This window comes from Symphalangus syndactylus, chromosome 19 (assembly GCF_028878055.3).
Source record: "Symphalangus syndactylus isolate Jambi chromosome 19, NHGRI_mSymSyn1-v2.1_pri, whole genome shotgun sequence".
In the NCBI taxonomy this organism is placed as follows: domain Eukaryota; kingdom Metazoa; phylum Chordata; class Mammalia; order Primates; family Hylobatidae; genus Symphalangus; species Symphalangus syndactylus.
This window is the reverse complement of record NC_072434.2, coordinates 16,996,317-17,015,558: the sequence shown is the minus strand read 5'-3', so window position 1 is coordinate 17,015,558 and position 19,242 is coordinate 16,996,317. Positions and strand designations below refer to the sequence as shown.

At 44.0% G+C, this 19,242-nt stretch overlaps 1 protein-coding gene across 2 annotated transcripts; it reads right to left on the bottom strand.

Annotated features, from left to right (window-relative positions):
• Nucleotides 1-1,349: 1,349 nt before the first annotated feature.
• On the bottom strand, nt 1,350-16,014 carry CTSE (cathepsin E). 2 transcript variants are annotated; one of them, XM_055234734.2, is made up of 10 exons: nt 15,933-16,014; nt 15,423-15,539; nt 14,608-14,764; nt 13,858-13,975; nt 12,756-12,874; nt 7,728-7,927; nt 5,565-5,687; nt 4,299-4,440; nt 4,099-4,197; nt 1,350-2,149 (listed from the first exon to the last, which is right to left on the bottom strand). In XM_055234734.2, the coding sequence occupies exons 2-10, from the start codon at nt 15,488-15,490 to the stop codon at nt 1,985-1,987; spliced, it is 1,191 nt and encodes a 396-aa protein (XP_055090709.1). In that variant the 5' UTR covers nt 15,491-15,539; nt 15,933-16,014; the 3' UTR covers nt 1,350-1,984. The 2 variants fall into 2 exon arrangements, with proteins under 2 accessions (XP_055090709.1, XP_055090708.1); XM_055234733.2 differs by lacking the exon at nt 15,933-16,014 and adding an exon at nt 15,701-15,744.
• Between the last annotated feature and the right edge of the window lie 3,228 nt (nt 16,015-19,242).

The following is a 19,242-nucleotide window of genomic DNA, read 5'->3' as shown; positions in this document are numbered from 1 at the left end:
TGTGTGCAGCTGTGTAGTTGTGATCTACTCTGAGCATGACACCCAAATCGGAAGGGAAGTTACCACTCTTAGCCAGGTGCTTCCACCTAGGTAAGATCATTGATTCTTCCCAACAGCTCTGAGAGGTGAGTGTCTTAGAGACATGACGTCATTACCCGAGGCCACTGAGGAACCAGGATTCTGTGGAACAATGGCTGATGCCACATATTGGACTGGAAGTGTGCAAGATGGGCTGGAAAAGTTCACAGGAACTAACTTGAAGATCACCCACTGGCTAAAGATAGGGTGATTTGGCATTAAAGAAAAAACTGGTGAGTTGAAACACATCAAATGTTTAAAATTCTTTGGTGTTTAATATAGCACTAACTCATTCTGAAAACTGGTAAACAAAGGAAACAAAACCCCAAGTAATTGTCTTCTTTCCTGGGCAAATGGTTGATGAGGGAAAGGTTTTGTTTTGTTTTGTTTTATCTTGTTTTTAAGACAAGGTCTTGCTCTATCACCCAGATTGGAGTACAGTGGCACGGTCATAGCTCACTGCAGCTTTGACCCCCTGGGCTCGAGCAATCCTCCTTCCTCGGCTTCCCAGAGTGCTGGGACAGATGTGAGCCATCGCGCCCAGCCAAATATTATTATTATTTTTTTATTTTGAGAAGGAGTCTCACTCTGTTGCCAGGCTGGAGTGCAGTGGCGTGATCTTGGCTCACTGCAGCCTCTGTCTCCTGGGTTCAAGCGATTCTCCTGCCTCAGCTTCCTGAGTAGCTGGGACTACAGGCATGTGTCACCATGCCTGGCTAATTTTTGTATTTTTAGTAGAGAAGGGGTTTCACCATGTTAGCCAGGATAGTCTCGATCTCTTGACCTCGTGATCTGCCCACCTTGGCCTCTGAAAGTGCTAGGATTACAGGCGTGAGCCACTGCACCCGGCCTATTTTTTTTATAGAAGAATTCCAACTAACAAATGCCAAAGGGATAGCAGAATTAGAAAAACCCCTGTTCTGCCACCCCTAATTATAGTGTGGATCTCAGCAATGATCATCAATGACCGCTGAAATGATCAGGTAAAATGCTGAACTTTGTAATGAATGATTAAGGCCAAGAACTCCAAACCCACCCAGCAGTCTTAACATTACCAATAGAGAGGCACCAGCATTACTGCCTCCTGACAGGATGCAACAAGAAGTACCCAGCACCACCTAGGAAGTATTTTTGCCACGAAATCAGACCTCCAGATCTAACTCCCATTTTACAGGAAAGATAAGTTCAGAGAACCATGTCAAATGACACCTCAGGATTTCAGCCAGCAACGTTCAAATGTGCTAAACTCTTTAGATGGAGAGACACTTACAGACATTTCAAATAAATGTAATATATGGGCCTTGCTTGAATCCTCATACAAACAATCCAACTATAAAAACAGCCAAACATTTGTGGGACAATGGGAGATGCTTGAATTCCGACTGTATATTTAAGGATGTTAGAAATATTTATGGACAAAACGATGTCATGCTTGGAATTTGCTTCAAAATGATCCAGGTACAGCATGTGGAGCTGGAGAGAGGAGTGGGCAGCAGTGTAGATAAACAGGCCTGGCCGTGTGTGGATGGGTTGTCAGGGCTGAGTGGAGTTGCAAAGGGATTTATTATACCATGATCTCTGCTTATGCATATGTTTGGAGATTTTCATAATCAAATGTGAAAATTTTTGATTTTCATGATCAAAAATCAATAAAAAATATGAACGTACAACTTAATTCCTCCATCATGACGGTGGTGGGAGTGGTGTGTATGTGTGAAGTGTGTGTGTGTGTCTGTGTGTGTGTGTGTGTGTGTGTATTCTCATGTTCTGTTTGGTCTTAATTCAAGTTGCAACCCTGGAAACAGCTACATTCTCTGGAAAATAACTTTTTGTAGGTGTAAAGAATGGCCCAACCTAACAGATTCAAGGCGTGTCAGACAGGCAGGCACAGACACAAGGCCCCTCCTTAGGGGACTGCTGGGGCCAGTCCCACACGGTTATTCCCACGGTCAAAGACTGAGTAAAACTGTCGAATGAAGACATCCCCCAGGATCCAGAGGGGCCCAGCTGGAGGGTGGATGTCAAGTCCTTGAAAGCCGCTGCTGCAGAACTGCATTCCATCCACGAAGTCCTGGGGTTGGAAAGGACGCAAATGACATATGGGGGAAGAATGTAGTAGTACTGCCTGGAGGCTGCCTGTGTGGTGGTGGTGGCTGGCACTGGATGGCCTTGGATAGCTGGTGGGTTCCACCATTTTGGTCGGTGGGTTCTTCCTCCTGCTTCATATGTCTCTACCCTAGGTTGCTTAATAAAGTGTTTGTCTGCACAAGTCCATTCTTACGGGCCTGGGGTCTATGTTCTACAATTTTGAGAACTGTTCGTCTGTTACATACTCCCACCTGCCCCCATCACCATCATTTTACAACTGGGAAACCCTTGTTGCCTGGCTAGAAGAGCAAAAGGGTTGGCACCGGAAGACCTTGGTTTAAATTCTGGTTTCTTTAGTTTCTAGTGAAGCTCAGCTTAGTTTTTGTTAAGGGAGAGAAAGAACTCTGTTAGTGACTATCCACTGCTATTTTCTTGTCGATGTTCTGGGAACAAACATTTGAGTGACCCCCTTTAGTTGAGGCAAGTAGGCATCCCTTGTTCAAGAGAAGAGTGTCACCTTCTCCAATCTAATTTTTAGTTTGGCAAAGACGTGCTCTACCAGGCAAGTGTCGTCTTTCCAACAATCATTTGAAATTTGAAGTTGCTGATGAGGGTGTGGGAAAATTTGCAGAGAGCTCAGGGAGACTTCTTGAGAGGAAGGACATGAAAAGTCAAAATTTTTACAGCAGTTTTGATGGATTAAGGCGGCTCTGATTGAAATCTGCTGGTGGGAAAGAACCACGCGCTGTGCTGCGAAAGAACCAGCACAAGACCTTGTAATCCACCTGCCTCGGCCTCCCAAAGTCCTGGGATTACAGGTGTGAGTCACCATGCCCGGTCAGGTCATGATCTTCTGAAATAATCTTCTAAAAGAACCACTCACCATACCAGGAAAGAACCACGCATCTCCCCTCCCCTGGCTTCTAGGAAACTCCCACTCTTTTTTGGGCTCTCCAGTGCCTGGAGCACATCAATAATTTCCACCTGGGCAGGGACTCAACTCACATGGGGGAAGGTGAGAGTGTGGGGGTGCTGGGGTGTTGATGGGCGTGTGGACTAATGAACAGGGCTCAGTCTAAATGTCTCACTGGTCCTCAGTGTGGTGTTCACAGTGGCAGCTCCATAATCCCTATGTGGCAGGAGCTTAGGGGACTTACCATGAAGCTGTGTTTTAAAGCAAACATTTGTTTTTATTTGGATTGTCTGTTGGTGGCTTTGGTAAGGAGTTAATAGAGGCTTAGGGGTAGGGCTGAAGCCCTCAGTCTATACCTTAGCACCCCTCTTCTGATGCAGTCACCCTGATGCTGTGAGTGACTCTTGGAAAAATTAGTGTGTTGAAGTGTGGTGCCGAATACCTACAATGCTGAAAATTCAGACCAAGAGTGGTGTGAAGTGCTCACAGGTGTCCAAAAGGTCTAGGAGTTCCCTTTCCCTATAAACTTGAGAATTTACTGCAACAAAAGACATTTGCTTGCTAGAGGAGGAATGTTAATTTGTATGTTAGAACAAATATAATCTTATTCTCCACTCCTCCCTGCAAACAGCTCATGTCTTGAACCATGTATTTGACTCTCTGAGTCTCGATATTCTCACCTATAAAATGAGATAGTAATAGCTCCAGTCTGACCTGGTGGTTGAGGAGATTAAACTTTGTCAGTTGAAAAGTTCTACATGGCAATATCAGAAGACTTCCTTAAATGGCTTGCCGGAAGTTCACTACTGCTTCATGGCAGAACTGGAAATTAGAACAAGCCCCATGGTCTTTCCACCACAGGCAGCTGTGTCCCTCCCAGAGGGAACGCCACGTCAGAGCAGAACAATGTGGGGCAGGGCTTAGGGTAAAGGAGGGCAAAGTGCCGGCTATTGAAAAGGGGAAGTGGCAGGCATGTGGGGAGGGCCCTGTGGCCTGCAGAATAAGGAAACAGTTCTTACCAGTAGGGTATAGGCAGTTGGGCTGAGGGTGTAGGGGACTCCGTTGATGGTGAAGGTGACATCCGGCATGACGTTTAGGTTGGCACACTCCACAGCATACTAAAACCCAATATGGAGGATCCGTTTAGAGCCTTCCCACCTCCCAAGAGAAGGCCTGGCTCTCTTGCCCCCACCACTCCCTTGACCAGGCAGGCACTCACTTCTCCATCCACGGGGGCTGCCCCGATGGTGTTTTGCAGCTGCTTAATCTTGTCGGAAGGGCCAGTGATGAGGGAAGTCCCTGTGTCCACAATGGCCTGGCAGCCCTCGGAGCAGAACATCACAGTGCCTCCCACCTGGATGCTGAGGGGACAGAGTTGTGGTCGGCCCACCTTCCCTCCCCTGGCTCCTAGGAAACTCCCACTCCTTTTTGGGCTCTCCAATGCCTGGAGCACATCAATGATTTCCACCCACCATATGAGTGTTCCTCAATTGTTTTCTACTGAGATCCACAGGAAGAAATCTGTTTACTTCTTGACCCAGTGCACACACACACCCATTCGTGCAATTGAAGTGCACTTTGGTATTTTCTACTGTATTCCAATTCATCAAAAAATGTAGGTGTCTCAATCTCTTGACCTTGTGATCCACCTGCCTTGGCCTCCCAAAGTCCTGGGATTACAAGTGTGAGCCACCACGCCTGGTCAGGTCAGGATCTTCTAAAATAATGTCATGACCCATAAATAGGTGAATTCCTACAGTTTGAAAAACCCTCAATAGACAGTGAGCATTGAGGCCTTTTATTTTTTGCATTCCTAATGCCTGGTACCTTGTAGGAAGTCAATCCTAGCTGAATTGAAACTTGAACTACACTTTTCCAATTCCTGCATTGTCTAGCATGGCGCTAGGTATGAGGCAGGCATGTAGTCCTACTTCCCCAATTGCTTCATGTCCAGATACTGTATATATTTCCCGGCTCAGTTTCAATGTAACCCCCTCCATGACACACTGGAGCGTTCTTCAGATAGAAGCTGTCGTGCCTGTCTGCTGGATCACGTTGGTGGCACCTCTCTTGGAGCACTGACCACCTTCCATTTTGCAGGATAGCGGTTTGGGTGCATCTCATCTTCTGTACAAGTTTTTTGAGGGCAAGATCTGAGTCCAATTAACCTGTGCAACCCCCCATGTTACTCATCCCTTGCCTTGTGTGTTAATGTTAAAAGAACAAAGGGGAGCAGGCTGTGCACTGGTATTGACTGTCTGTTGAGTTAAAAGCACGCCACGTGTACAAGGAAGGAAGCTGTGTCTGCTGCCCTGGTTACAGAGGTCCCTTCCTGCACACTTGCTCAGCACCTCCATACCTCCAACCATAGTAAGCTTCTGGCATCCTCTGCTAGTGACCAGTGGTTTTTCAGTTAATTGGGTTTGAGTTGTGCCTCTTTTGAGTTTACCACTAATACTGTCACTACTTCATGGGAAATACTCACTTATCCAGCGCAATCTGCCAGTAAGCTTGCTTGGTGACTGGGACCCAATTCAGGCTCCCAGAGAAATGGGAGTGGTCATAGCCTCCGAAAATCAGCTCGCTCCCCGCACCACCTTCTGGGTTACTACATGGAGAGAAAGACAAATTGTCCAGGAAGGGCCACTGCAAAACTCTAGAGGTGAGCCTCAGCTAGGACCCTTTGCTTCTTGGTCTCATGCCAAGCACCCAGGTAGGCAGAAACATCAGCCTGGGCTTTGAGACCGGGAATCTGACTACTGCAAGTGAATTGGTCTGGGCCTTTTTGACCCAAGGTTAGAAACAGCTCCCCTTGACCATTTGTGAATGTCCGTCTGCTTCTTGGATAAAAAGGTTAAGGAGGTGGGAAACGGGGCCAGCAGGTCTGTCATTCAGAACCAACGCCAGGACCATCCTGGGTGGGTACACACTGTGTGACTTGAAGCAACCCCCAAAGACACCTTTTCCTAAAGTATCTTCCCCACTATGGTTGTGACAGTGCCTGGCGTTTTTGTATTATTCACTCCTTATGTTAAGGCAAAGAGGCTAATATGAATGTATCATGACTTACTAGAGCCTGGAAACTTATTTTCATTGGTATTGATTTCTCAGATTATGTTCTGGGACCTAGCAGGATTCTGGAGAAATAGGACCTAAGACAGATTCATTTTGAGGAGGAAAAAGATCAGAAAGATACAAAATTGAAATCAGGGTGGTAAAGAGGGAGAGAAGTGAATACCTGTAGGAATTTTAGGACAGTGGTATTACAGAGGGAGTGGGGAAAGGAACTCACATTTGTTGATTACCTTGGTGCAAGGCCATGTACTGGGAATTTTATCTGTCTAAACTTATTTAACTCACATCAAACTAGTGGTCCGTGGAATAAACTGAGCCTCAGTGAGATGAAGCAATGTAAGTGGCAGGATTCAAATCCAGGCCGGTCTGACTGCCAAGCCTTGATATTCCCCATTACAGCCCACTTTTCCCAGGTGACGGGAGAAGGAAGTTCTGCAAGGGGAAACAGAAGTGTCTAGAAAACCTGCCTCTCTTACTCACAGCTCTGCCTAGGCCTGGTCCTGAGTGCCGTCATGCTGGAGAGGAAACATAGTTTGATAGGGAAAATCCAGGACCCTCCATGTGGGAGAGGGGAAAGAGAGGAATGGGCTTATGCCGAAACAGTGTGAATGCAGGCCAGGTCTGAGCTGGAAAAAGTCAGGAAGGTCAGAAATCACCGTCCTGTGTAAGGAGGAAGAGGAGATGACCCTCCGAGGATGCCGGGCAAGAGTGCCTAGAAACAGGTGAGCCTCGTGACCTTTTCCAACAACAATGCAATTTTAAAAAATTGCTGTAAAAATATGTAACATAAAATGTACTATCTTACCCATTTTTGAGTCTACAATTCAGTAGTGTTAAGTGTGTTCACGCTGTTGTAAAATCCAGACCTTTCATTTTACAGAACTGGAACTTTATACCCATTAAGCCATCAACAATGGTTTAAGAATTCCTCACTTCCCCTCCCCAGGCTCTGGCAACTGGCAGTCTACTTTCTGCCTATGAATTTGACTAGTCTAGGTACCTCACCTAAGTGGAATCATACAGTATTTGTCTTTTTGTGACTAGCTTATTTCACTTAGCATTATGTCCTCAAGTTTCTTCTATGTTGTAGCATGTCTCAGAATTTTCTTCCTTTTTAAGGCTGAATAATATTTGATTGTTTGGATATGCCACATTTTGTTTATTCATCCATCAGCAAGCAATTATTTTATTGTCAGCTTAACTTTTCATTTTTTTCTGCCTCCTCCCCCTGCAGGTACTGTCTTTCTTGTTTCACTGTGTCCCCAATGTGAGCATCATACTCAGCGTATAATAGGAGCTTGATATTTAGTGACAGCATCAATGAAGAACCAATCCCAGAGATTCCTTAAATTTAAGCCAGTGTAGTAGAGTTTGCAGTGTTTTCACAACTACTTGATGAAGCAAATCCCATTTCCTCAATATTCAGAGGTTAAATGTTTTGACTAAGATCACACAGCTGATAATAGACCAAGATAAAGACCCAAACCAGGTCTTTTGACTGCTAAGTCAAGTGTATGTGTTGTCTCCCTGTAGTTATAACTGACTTTAACCTCACAGACTTGATGGGCCTTACCTGCTCATGTAGACAGAAAACATTGGCAAGTCCACCAGGTTCTGAGCCATCATGTTGTCAAACACTGGGGTCACTCCTCCCACCGCCAAGGAAGGGTATCCCAGGCCCAGAATTCCATCAAACTCTGCATCCACAAAGGTCTGGCCTGGCTCTGTGACACTTTCTCCAAACTGCTGGCCAACCACGGTTAGTCCTTCCACCTGGCAGGAGAAAGCCCACAGGAGAATGGCACAGGGGATTGCTGGCAAAGGATTTGACTCCCGGATTTTCCTCTGTCTTGAAGCTAATTCTTCTCCTTCCCAACTTTCCTTGACTAAATGAGCACAAAGATGCTTGCTATATTCCCAAAAAACAGGACATTCCAAACTTCAGAAGCCCTCATGCACCTGCCAATCATTGCGCCCCTCCTCAAGAAAAGCCAGTCTCCTGACTTTTAATGGCATATATTGGCTTTGTCTATTTTTTTGGATTTTATATGAATGAAATCATCCCATATGAGCTCTTTGGTATCTGGCTTCTGTCACTCAACATTGTGCTTATTGTACGCTGTTTTTTTGTAACTTGTTTCAGAAATTTTGCCTACCTTAAGGTCATGAAAACATTTTCTCATGTTTTCTTCTAAAAGCTTTATTGTTTACTTTTCACACTGAGATCTGGAACCTATATGAAATGTGATAATGTGTAAGGTAGGAGTTAAGATTTATTTTTTTCTATCTGGATATTCATATGACCTGGCACTATTTAATAAATATACCATCGTTTCCTCCACATACTGCAGTATCATGTTCAACATAAGTCAGATGACTGTGTGGATAGTTTTGTATTTTCTGTTCTGTTCCATTTATTTTTTAAATTCTGTGCCAACACCACACGTCTACAATATTGTAACTTTATAATAAATCTTAATATTTACCAGTGTTTTTCTTCAGCAAGATTGTGTTGGTGTACATATCCATATAAATGTTAGAATCAGTTTGCTAATTTCTAAGAAAAAATGCTGTTGTTTTGATTGGAATAAAATTGGTTCCATAGATCAATTTGAAAAATTTGACTTTTTAATGAAACAGAGTCATTCAAACTATGGGCATGGTTTAGTTTTCAGTACAGGTCTTATTTTAATTTTATTCATTAATATTTGCGATTTTTATGCAAGTCTTTTACTTTTATTTACTAATGTTTGCTATTATCAGAGTAGAGTTCTTGCGCATTTTTAATTAAATTTACATCAAAGTAGCTGATGGTTTTGATGGTATTATAAATAGTGTCATTAAAAATCTATTTGCCATTTGCTTTACTTGCTACAGGTTGAACATCACAAATCTGAAAATCTGAAACTGAAGTGCTTCAAAATCCAAAACTTTTTGAGTGCTAACATGAGGCTCAAAGAAAATGCTCATTGGAGCATTACAGATGATGGATTTTCAGATTTGGGATATTAAACTGGTAAGTATAATGCAAATATTTCAAAATCTGAAAAAAATTTGAAATCTAAAAGACTTCCGGTCCCAAGCATTTGGGATAAGGATCCACAACCTGTATATATAAATCCAAATGATTTTTTCTGAGACTGAGTCTCACTCTGTCACCCAGGCTGGAGTGCCGTGGCATGATCTTGGCTCACTGCAACCTCCACCTCCTGGGTTCAAGCAATTCTTCTGCCTCAGCCTCCTGAGTAGCTGGGACTACAAGCGTGTGCCACCACGCCTGGCTAATTTTTGTATTTTTAGTAGAGATGGGTTTTCACCATGTTGGTCAGGCTGGTCTCAAACTCCTGACCTCATGATCCACCCACCTCGGCCTCCCAAAGTGCTGGGATTACAGGTGTGAGCCACCGTGCCTGGCCCCAGATGATTTTTTTATGTTGACCTCATATCCAGCAACTTCACTAAGTTCACATATTAATCCCAATATCCTTTCTGTAGTTTTTTTGGATTTTCTACTTAGAGAATCTTGTCATATATTAATATTGACAGAGTTATTTCTTCCTTTTCCATCCTAATGTTCTTTATTTCTTTTTTCTTGCCTTGTTGCACTGGCTAGGATTTTCAGTACAATGTTGAATAGAAGTGGTGAGATTGAGTGTCCTTGTCTCATTCTTGATCTTATGGAGAAGTCTCTTGACAATTCACCATTAAGTATAAAGTTTGCTGTGGGCTTCTTTTAGATGAAGCCCTTCATTTTTATCAGATTAAGGGAGTTACTTTCTATTCCTAGTTTGCTAAGAGTTTTTCTTGAAGTCATGAATAGATATTGAATGTTATTAACCTACTAATATAATCATATTGGTCATATGATTTTTCTCCTTTTATTCTGTTAAATGATAAATTCCTAGAAAGATGACCCTTGTATGATCTTTTTATATACCAAAAGATTTTATTTGCTAGCATTTCATTTAGAACTTTTGCATCTATATTCATGAGAGAAAGATTGGTCTGTAATTTTATATTTTCTTTTGTTATAATGTCCTTTTCAAGTTTCATTATTAAAGTTATGCTGGTTTCATAAAACGAGTTATAAAGTGTTTTACTTTATCAAATATCTGGAAGAGTTTGTGAAAGATTGTTTTTTTTAGTGTTGAGAGAATTTATCAGTGAGGCTTTTCTTTGTGGAAAGATTTTTTTAATAACCGAGTATATCTTTAAAAGATGCACATTTTCTGTTTTTTTGTTTTTGCATCAGTTTTGGTATGCTGTATTTCTCAGGGCATTTGCTGATTTTTTGAAAATTGTAAAATTTATCAATATAAAACTATTTTTGATAACTTTGGTAATGTTCTGTTTCTCATTTCTAACATTGTTAAGTTGTATTTTCTTTTTTCTTATTTAGTCATGTGAGAGGCTAACCAATTTTATTACTCTTTGCAAAGAGTTAATTCGTGGCTTTGTTAATTTTCTGTACCGTGTGATTTCTCTATTTCATTAGCGTCCCATTCTACTGTTTATTATTTCCTTCCTTTTGGTTTCTTTGCGTTTGATTTGCTATTGTTTGTTTACGGTTTGCTCATTTTCTTGTTGTTTCTTGAAATAGGAGCTTAGATAATTGATCATTAGCATTTCTATTAACAACACATGCATTTCAGGCTAAATGGTCCCTTTAAGGGCTGCATCAGCTTCATCTACAAATTTTCACATGTCATATATTTATTATGTCAATCAGGGTTTGATAAGAGAAGCAGAACCATTAGGAGGTACTATAGATTATAGATACAGCTATAATGATGTGAATATAGATAATGATTATACGCAACTGTAGGTGCTAGTTAAACAGTGTACTTTAGGATATTATTTCTGTCCTGATGCTGCAGCAACAGTCTATAGTTTGCACAGCAGAAAGGGAAGATACATGTCAAGTGGGAGAAAAAGGGCCAGTTGGAACCCATGAGGGTGAGGGTGGACTGGAACCCACATTGTTCTCTCACTGTCCCCAAGTCTCCAACCTCAATGATGGGGATGTTATGCAGCAAAAGCTGATGATTTGTTACAGAGGTAAGTGCACACCTGGCCCTGGAGCCAGAGAAACTGAGGGAAGGAGCAATGCAGCTGACATTGCTGTGGGGTTGACTGCTGCCCTACACCAGCCAGGTGAGCCAACAGATAAGTGACAAGCTATAGGCTCAAATTCCCCTTTCTATGCCAATTTCAGTCCCTTCCCTGCATCTCAGAGGTTATCGCGATGATAAATTTGGGATGTAGCCTTCTAAATAGTTATTTTTACTTTTATATATATATTATATGTAATTAGATATATAATATATATGTATATGTCATAATATATATAATCTTATATATAACAGAATATATACACATTACATATATATTATGTCAATATATTATATAATAGATTAACGTAATATATTATGTAATATATTATTACATACAACATATTATTATATAACACATACTATATTATTAATATAATACATTATATCAATTATATTCTATAATATATTATATATTATAGAATTAACATATTATATAACATATATTAATGTAATGTATTACATATTATATTAATTATATAATATATAACATATATTATATAATATAATTATGCAATTATTATATACTATAATATGTTATATATTGTATCTATATAATATATACAGGTGGATACATATTACATATACAGATATACTGTATATTACATATATTCATATATGGATATTATATATTATATATGTAATGTGTGTATACACACGCATACATAGTTCCAATAGAAAATATAGTGCATTGTTTTATCTGTATGATATTTTTACATAGATGGTGTTTTTCTGCTTCTGGTGTTCTTTCAGTTGATAATATGTCCTACTCCACCCACTCTAAGGGACGTTGATGAAGGCTGTGCCCTGCTGGCCTCGGGAATACCCCATGGACCAATGCTCACCATGGGTAGGTCAACCTCTGTTTCTCCCAAGGCCCAGGCATATATTGCTGTCCGTAAGCCTGAAAAAGTACCTGGGTCTCTGTCCCCACATTTTTCTGATTCCCATGGTTCTAGGACTCATAGGACTTCAGAGGGAGTCAGAGGGTCAGAGGTCAGAGGGAGTTTGAGGAACACCTCATGAGCTCAGCACTGAGTTCAGTTTGGACCTTGGCCTTTGGACAACTGGGCTTCTGCTTTGCCTCTGTGATTGGACTCCCATTTCAGACCTTGACCCCTTATTTTACTGAGTCCAAATCTCTCCCCCTGGTGTGGACTTCTTTATCCTTCAAGATGGCGACCTGGTTTTATCTCCTCAATGCCCTAGAGACTGGAGATCCAGCTGTGCACCCTGCCACCAGGCTTTGTGCACTGGGCACTGCTTCCTTCCAGAGTCCCCCTGCGCTGCCCTCCCCCAGGGCCCAGCGTGCTGTGCAGACTGACCCACTGCCACCATCTCAGGTGGGGAGTGTTACTCGCCCTTTCTCCTAGAAGCTAGTGCTAACCCCTGTTTCCACCCATTCCTGAGGCAGATTTGAAATGTAAGACCTCTGAATAAGTCTCCCAAGCTTCTGTCCAAGAGAGAAAAGATGAAGGACTTGCACTCACAGAGACTTGGTCGGCTCCAATGATCCCAGACAAGCTCCCGGTTCCATACTGAATGGAGAAAGATTGACCCAGCTGGCTGTATGTGCTGGACTGGGAAGGCTGGAACCTGGTGTGCGTCTCTGGAAAGAAGTGCACTGCTCTTGCCTACGCCATCGGCTCACTGGCTGCATCCCTGCCCTAATGCCACCCAGCCCCAGAGAGGCAGGGTCTCTTCCCTCAGCTCTCAACACAGAGTGGGGGCCCCTAGAAGCCTGGCGATGCCCCTCCCTAGTGAGCAACTACATTTTCCTCTAGCTACAGATGTGGCCTAATTGGGGACCAAATAGCCGTCTCTGAGCAAACCTGATTGTCCACAATGACCTCATGAGGCACACCAAGATAAGTGCCATTTATCAGGTGCCTGCCACAGTCCCTGCCACCCATTGTGGGTCAGAGGTTGGCTTCAAAAGAAACTCAGGGATAAACAATTGCCCCAGGAAATTACTCCCAACTTTTCTCCCAACCCATGGACATCTCTAGCCTTGGGGTTTCCAGAGACATTCTGTCTCTGGGACTTGTCCTGTGTCGAACAAGACATCTTTCTGTAGCTCTTCTTTTCCAATCCTCACTGAAACCTCTGAGTTACCTCTGGCCAAATGGACCCACCCATGCCATTGTGCCCCAACAGCCCCACCTCTGTGTACCAGGAGATAAGGCTACCAAGCCTCCTGAAGCAAGCAGACTATCTACACTAGAACCCGACTCACCTACCTGCTCAGAAATAACCAATTAAATTAAACTTTCCCCTATATTCCTTTGGGTGTTCCAAAGGAAGTGAGTCATTATGTCAAAGATTTCTCTTTTCAATGGCTTTCTTTCTATTAATTCTGATCAGTATGAAAGTTGCTATCTTGGACAGCAGCCACATTTTAGTTCTTCCTTGGCCTTGCTCTATATCTGCTATAAGCAGTTCCAGGGCAGACTCAAAGGTGGGAGAGGGGAAGCTGGTGTGGCAGGGATGGCTAGTTTCTGGAACCTAAGCCCCCCTTCCCCAGAGTACCAGGCTTGGACTCCCAGGACTAGCCCCCAGACATTCTCTGCTGGTGCTCCTGGCCCCACTTACTGCAGGCTGGGCTGGTGCAGTACACAGAGGGGACCCAGAGGTTGGAGGAGCCAGTGTCGAAGATGACAGTGAAGTTCTGTGGTGGGGAGCCAATGGAGATAGTGCCGAAGTATTCCATCTGCAAGGAAGAGTGAGAAGGAAAGAGGGTGTGGGTGGTGGGAAGGGACAAGAGTGCTCACCAGGAAGTCAAGGGAAAGCTCCCTGGGGCCAGAGCCTGGGGTACTACAGACTGGAGTTTACAGAGCCTGGGAAGTGGCAAAACTGGAAAGTAAAAGGTAAAAAGAGGAGAGAAATGGCCATGAGGGAGGAAATCAAACCAAGCCTCTGGCTACTTCATTTGATTTTACTTGCGCTAACCTGATTCTTATAAATACATTGTAGGAAAGGCAGTGGAGGAAGAACCACCTGTTTTACAGACCAGGGAACTGGGGCTGGGAGAGGTTAAGTAACTTGCCTAAGGGTACACAGCCAGTAAGCTGCCCAGCTGAGAGCAGAAGCAGGGGCCTTCAGTGTGGGATGATGCTTTCACCCCAGCCCTTTCCTTCTGCAGAGAGCTCTGATGTTTGGGTACACTGGGGCCTGCTTAGCCAACTCCATGGGGACCCAGGGAATCAGTCCCCATGGATCATCATCCAAGTGAAGAAATCCACAATGGCCTTCAGTGCTACTGATGTGGCACTGGCCATGCCCTAATGCTGGGCCTTCCTCCTGCTCCCACCTCTCCCCAGCCCTGATCCCAGGAGGCCTCACATCCAAGTAGTTGATGAGCGGTTCCTTGGCACTCTGGTCCATTGAGCAGGACTCAGTGAACTGGATCATGTCCAAATTATGGGATTTCCAGAACTCAGAGAGCTGGCTCCGTGCCCGCAGCTTCTTCTTGAGGGACGGATGCCTCCTGAGGGGCACCCTGGAGACAAACCCCCATGTGAGCAGGAGATGTACTTCTGCCTCCCTCTTCCCCCCATTCCCGTCCCATTTTCTCAGGGGCCAGCTAGAGAAGACAGAGGGGGGGATCTGCAAGACAGCACACAGGATACAGGTGGGATCAGCGTCCTCTGCCACTCAGCCTGCCTGGCCTCATCTCTGCCCTGTAGAGTCTTAGAATCTTAGAGTGGAAATGGCTCCCCTCCTGGAGATGAGCTCTTTGAGATCTAGGAAAATGGGAGATGTGGGGTGGTCTGCAGTTTTACATGAACATCACGAAGGGCTGATTTAAAGGGACAGAAAAACTCTTGGGGGCAGTGACAGTCAGATCCCTGGGGAAGTACTGGGGCGCTTTGAGCTACAAACCACAACTGCAGGTTCCTGCTCTTTTGCAACACAAGAAGCCCCCTGGGACTTGGTAAGGCACCTCCGTGGAGGTGGAGGCAGGAGAATGACTTGTTGCGGACTGGAGATTAAGGCCATACACAAGCAGCCACTGGGTAAGCCTCTTCCATGCATTGATGCAAGCCCTCAGCTTCTCCTCCTCTTCATCTCCCCGTCAGCTTTCCTATCCCAGAGCAGCCCTGAGTTGCAGGGCAGGGGACTACTCAGCTGAACACAGTGCGGGGACGTCTCCTTACCTGTGAAGTGATCCTTGGGCCTCTCCCAGGTCCAGGAGCACCAGCAGCAAAAGAAGGAGCGTTTTCATTGTGGGTCCGACCAGCAGCTTGTCCCTTGCCGCCTCCTTTCTTCTCTCCCTGAGGGCAGTGGAAACGGACTTTCCCTAACTCTCAGACCTGCCCAGCCCAGTCTGAGGGCCGAATGATAAGGCCCTGGAGTCATTGGCTATGCCCAGAGTAAATACAGCGTGTGGAACAGGGCGTTCCCCCCTCCACCTCTCCGTCCCTTTCCCACCTACAAGAGGAATGTGAGTCTAAGGGGAGAACTTGGGGGTCCTCTGGGGCTTGGCTTCTCTCAGGGCCTTGGCACCTCCTCTGACCCCAAGAAACCCTGTTAATGAATCCGGAGGGCAGCACATGCCTGGCCGCCTGGAAAGGCCCACTAAACTGTTACTGCAAGTGCTCTAGCTGGAGACTCTGGAGGGGTGGGAGGTGACTTGTCATGGGTGGCAGGATTCTGACTCAACATACTCATCAGTCCGTTTTCTCAGTGATTCCTGTTCTCTCCTCAGTCTCTCAAATGCTCCAAAGGCAGCTTATCCTTCCCTGGCCCACTTTGAAGCACAAATCAGCATTCCTCAAAGGCCCTGAAATGGGAAAATGTGGCTGCAGATTTATGGAGCCCACTCTCCTGACTCTAAGGACTTGATGAATCTGGGGCTGGGGCTCAGGGGTGTGTGGAGGAGAATGCAGGGCCAGCGAGGGAGGGTCAAGGGGGTCAGCGTCTGGAGCAAGGGCCTGCATGAGTCTACTAGAGCAGCCATGACAAAGTACTGGGGGCTTAAACAACAGAAATTTATTTTCTCACTATTCTGGAGGATGGAAATCCAAGATCAAGGTGTTGGCAGACTTGGTTGCTTCAGAGGCCTCTCTCCTTGGCTTGCAGATGGCTGCCTTCTCTCTGTGTCTTCCCATGCGTTGTCCCTCAGCGTGTGTCTGTGTCCACATTTCCTCTTCTTATAAGGACACTAGTCATGTTGGAGTAGGGCCCACCCTAATGACTGCGTTTACCCTTAATGCCTCTTTAAAGACTCTATCTCCAAATACAGTCACATTCTGAGATGCTAGGGGTTAGGACATCAGCATGGAGTTTGGAGGACAGAGTTCAGCCCTTAGCAGTGCTCAGGGACTCTAGGATCTTCTATCTGTCAAGTGGGACTAAACGCAGGGGTGGAGAGTGGGTGGGGCTCAGGCCTTAGTTATCGCGGTATGTGAAACCCCCTCACCATCAGCCTATCTCTGTGGCCACCCACCTCATAAACAGGTGGTGGGGCTTCACTGCCTGGGGTGGGGATGAAGCGGTTACAGGTAGGAAGACCCTGACCCTGACTCAAGTTAGCCAGGGCAGCAGAGGCCACCACCATATGCCAATGTTTCCAGAGGGCACTAGCTCAGCCATAGGAAGTAGATGGCCTGGATTTAGCTTTAGCTCTGCCCTGACCAGCTAGTGTTCTGGAAAATCTCTTAAGTGCTATGGGATCTGCCTTTCATCTCTGAAGTTCAAAAGGCAAGCAAACGTGGAGTATGGAGCTAAGTCAAACCCGCCCTTGGGTCCAAAAATGTTAAAAACACGTCAAAAAGACTTAAGGAACAGTCTAGACCTTTGACCCCTGAACCCAAGGCAACAAAGCCTCTTTGGCATTTCCCAGGAGCCCGTCTCATTGACCTTTCACTGGGGAGAGCGGTCTAACCCTAGAAGGGCAGCTTCAGTCAGAAGTGGCTAGAAGTGGAGATCATTCATTTTGGCAGTAAGCTCTGCCATGGTTTGCCCATAACTGCTTATTCACCACATACCTTAGTTTTGTCATCTGCCAAATACCTCACCTACATCAATGGGTTTTTAAGGAGGATTAAATAAACAAAATAAGGTACAGATATACTTGTTGTACTGCACTCTGCTTTACTGCACTTTGCAGATATTGCTTTTTTTTTAATTGAAGGTTTGTGGCAAACCTGTGTCAAGCAAGCCTATCAGCACCATTTTTCCAATAGCGTGTGTTCATTTTGTGTCTCTGTGTCACATTTTGGTAATTCTTGCAATATTTCAAACTTTTTCGTGATTATTTTATCTGTTTTGGTGATACTCAGTGATCTTTGATGTTACTATTGTAATTGTTTTAGGGTACCACAAACTGCACCCGTATAAGACAGAGAATTTAATAAGTGTAATTGTGTGTTCTGACTGCTCCATTGCTCTACTAACTGGCCATTCCGCCAACTCTCTCTCTCTCCCTCTCTCTCCCCCTAGGGCCTTCCTATTGCCTGAGATACAACAATATTGAAATTAGGCCAATTAATAATTCTACAGTGACCTCTAACTGTTTAAGTGAAAGGAAGATTTGCATGTTCCTCACTTTAAATTCAAAGCTAGAAATTATTAAGCCTAGTGAGGAAGCCATGTTGAAAGCCAAGAAGGGCTGAAAGCTAGACCTCTTATACCAAACAGTTACCTAAGTCATGAATGCAAAGGAAAAGTTCTTAAGAGAAATTGAAGGTGATATTACAGGGAACACACAAATGATAAGAAAGCAAAATAGTTTTCTTGCTGATATGGAGAAAGTGTTATTGGTCTGGACAGAAGATCAAAGCAGTGACAACATTCCCTTAAGCCAAAGCCAAATCCAGAGCAAGGCCCTAACGCTCTTCAATTTTATGAAGGCAGAAAGAGGTGAGGAAGCTGCAGAAGAAAAGTTGGAAGCTAGCAGAGGTTGGCTCATGAGATTTAAAGAAAGAAGCCATCTCCATAGGTGAAGCCTATGGAGATTTCTGCAAGGTGAAGCAGAAAGTCCCAAAGCAGAAGCTGCAGCAAGTTATCCAGAAGATCTAGCTAAGATCATTGATGAAGGTGGCTAGAATAAACAACAGATTTTTAACATAGACAAAATAGCCTTATACTGGAAGAAGATACCATCTAGGACTTTCATACTAGAGAGAAGTCAATGCCTGGATTCAAATCTTCAAAGAACAGGCTGAATCTTTTGTTAGGGGATAACTGGTGAATTTAAGTTGAAGCCAATGCTCATTTGCCCATTCTGAAAATCCTAGAGCCCTAAAGAACTATGCTAAATAGAGTCTGCTTGCGCTCTATCAGTGGAACAACATAGCCCTGGATGACAGCACATTGGTTTACAGCATGGTTTACTGGATATTTTAAGCTTGCTGTTGAGACCTACTGCTCAGAAAAAAAAAAATTATTTTCAAAATTTTAGTGCTCATTGACAATGCAACTCATTGCCAAAGAGCTCTCTCTGATGGAGATTTATAAAGAGATAAATGTTTTTATGCCTGCTAACCCAATATTCATTCTGCAGCCCCTGGATCAAGGAGTAATTTTGACTTTCAAGTCTTATTATTTAAGAAATGCATTTTGTAAAGCTATAGCCACCATAGATAGTGATTCTGATGGATCTGGGCAAAGTAAATGGAGATCTTCTGGGAAGGATTCACCATTCTAGATGCCATTATGAATATTCATGATTCATGAGAGGAGATCAAAATATAAAATTAAAAGGAGTTTGGAAGAAGTTGATTCCAATCCTCATGGATAACTTTAAGGGGTTCAAGACTTCTGTGGAGAAAGTAACTGTAGATGTGGTGGGAATAGCAAGAGAACTAGAAGTGGAGCCTGAAGATGAGACTGAACTGCTGCAACCTCATGATCAAACTTGGATGGATGAGAAGTTGCTTCTTATGGATGAATAAAGGGTGTGGTTTCTTGAGAAGGAATCTACTCTTGGTGAAGATGCTGTGAACGCTGTTGAAATGACAACAAAAGATTATG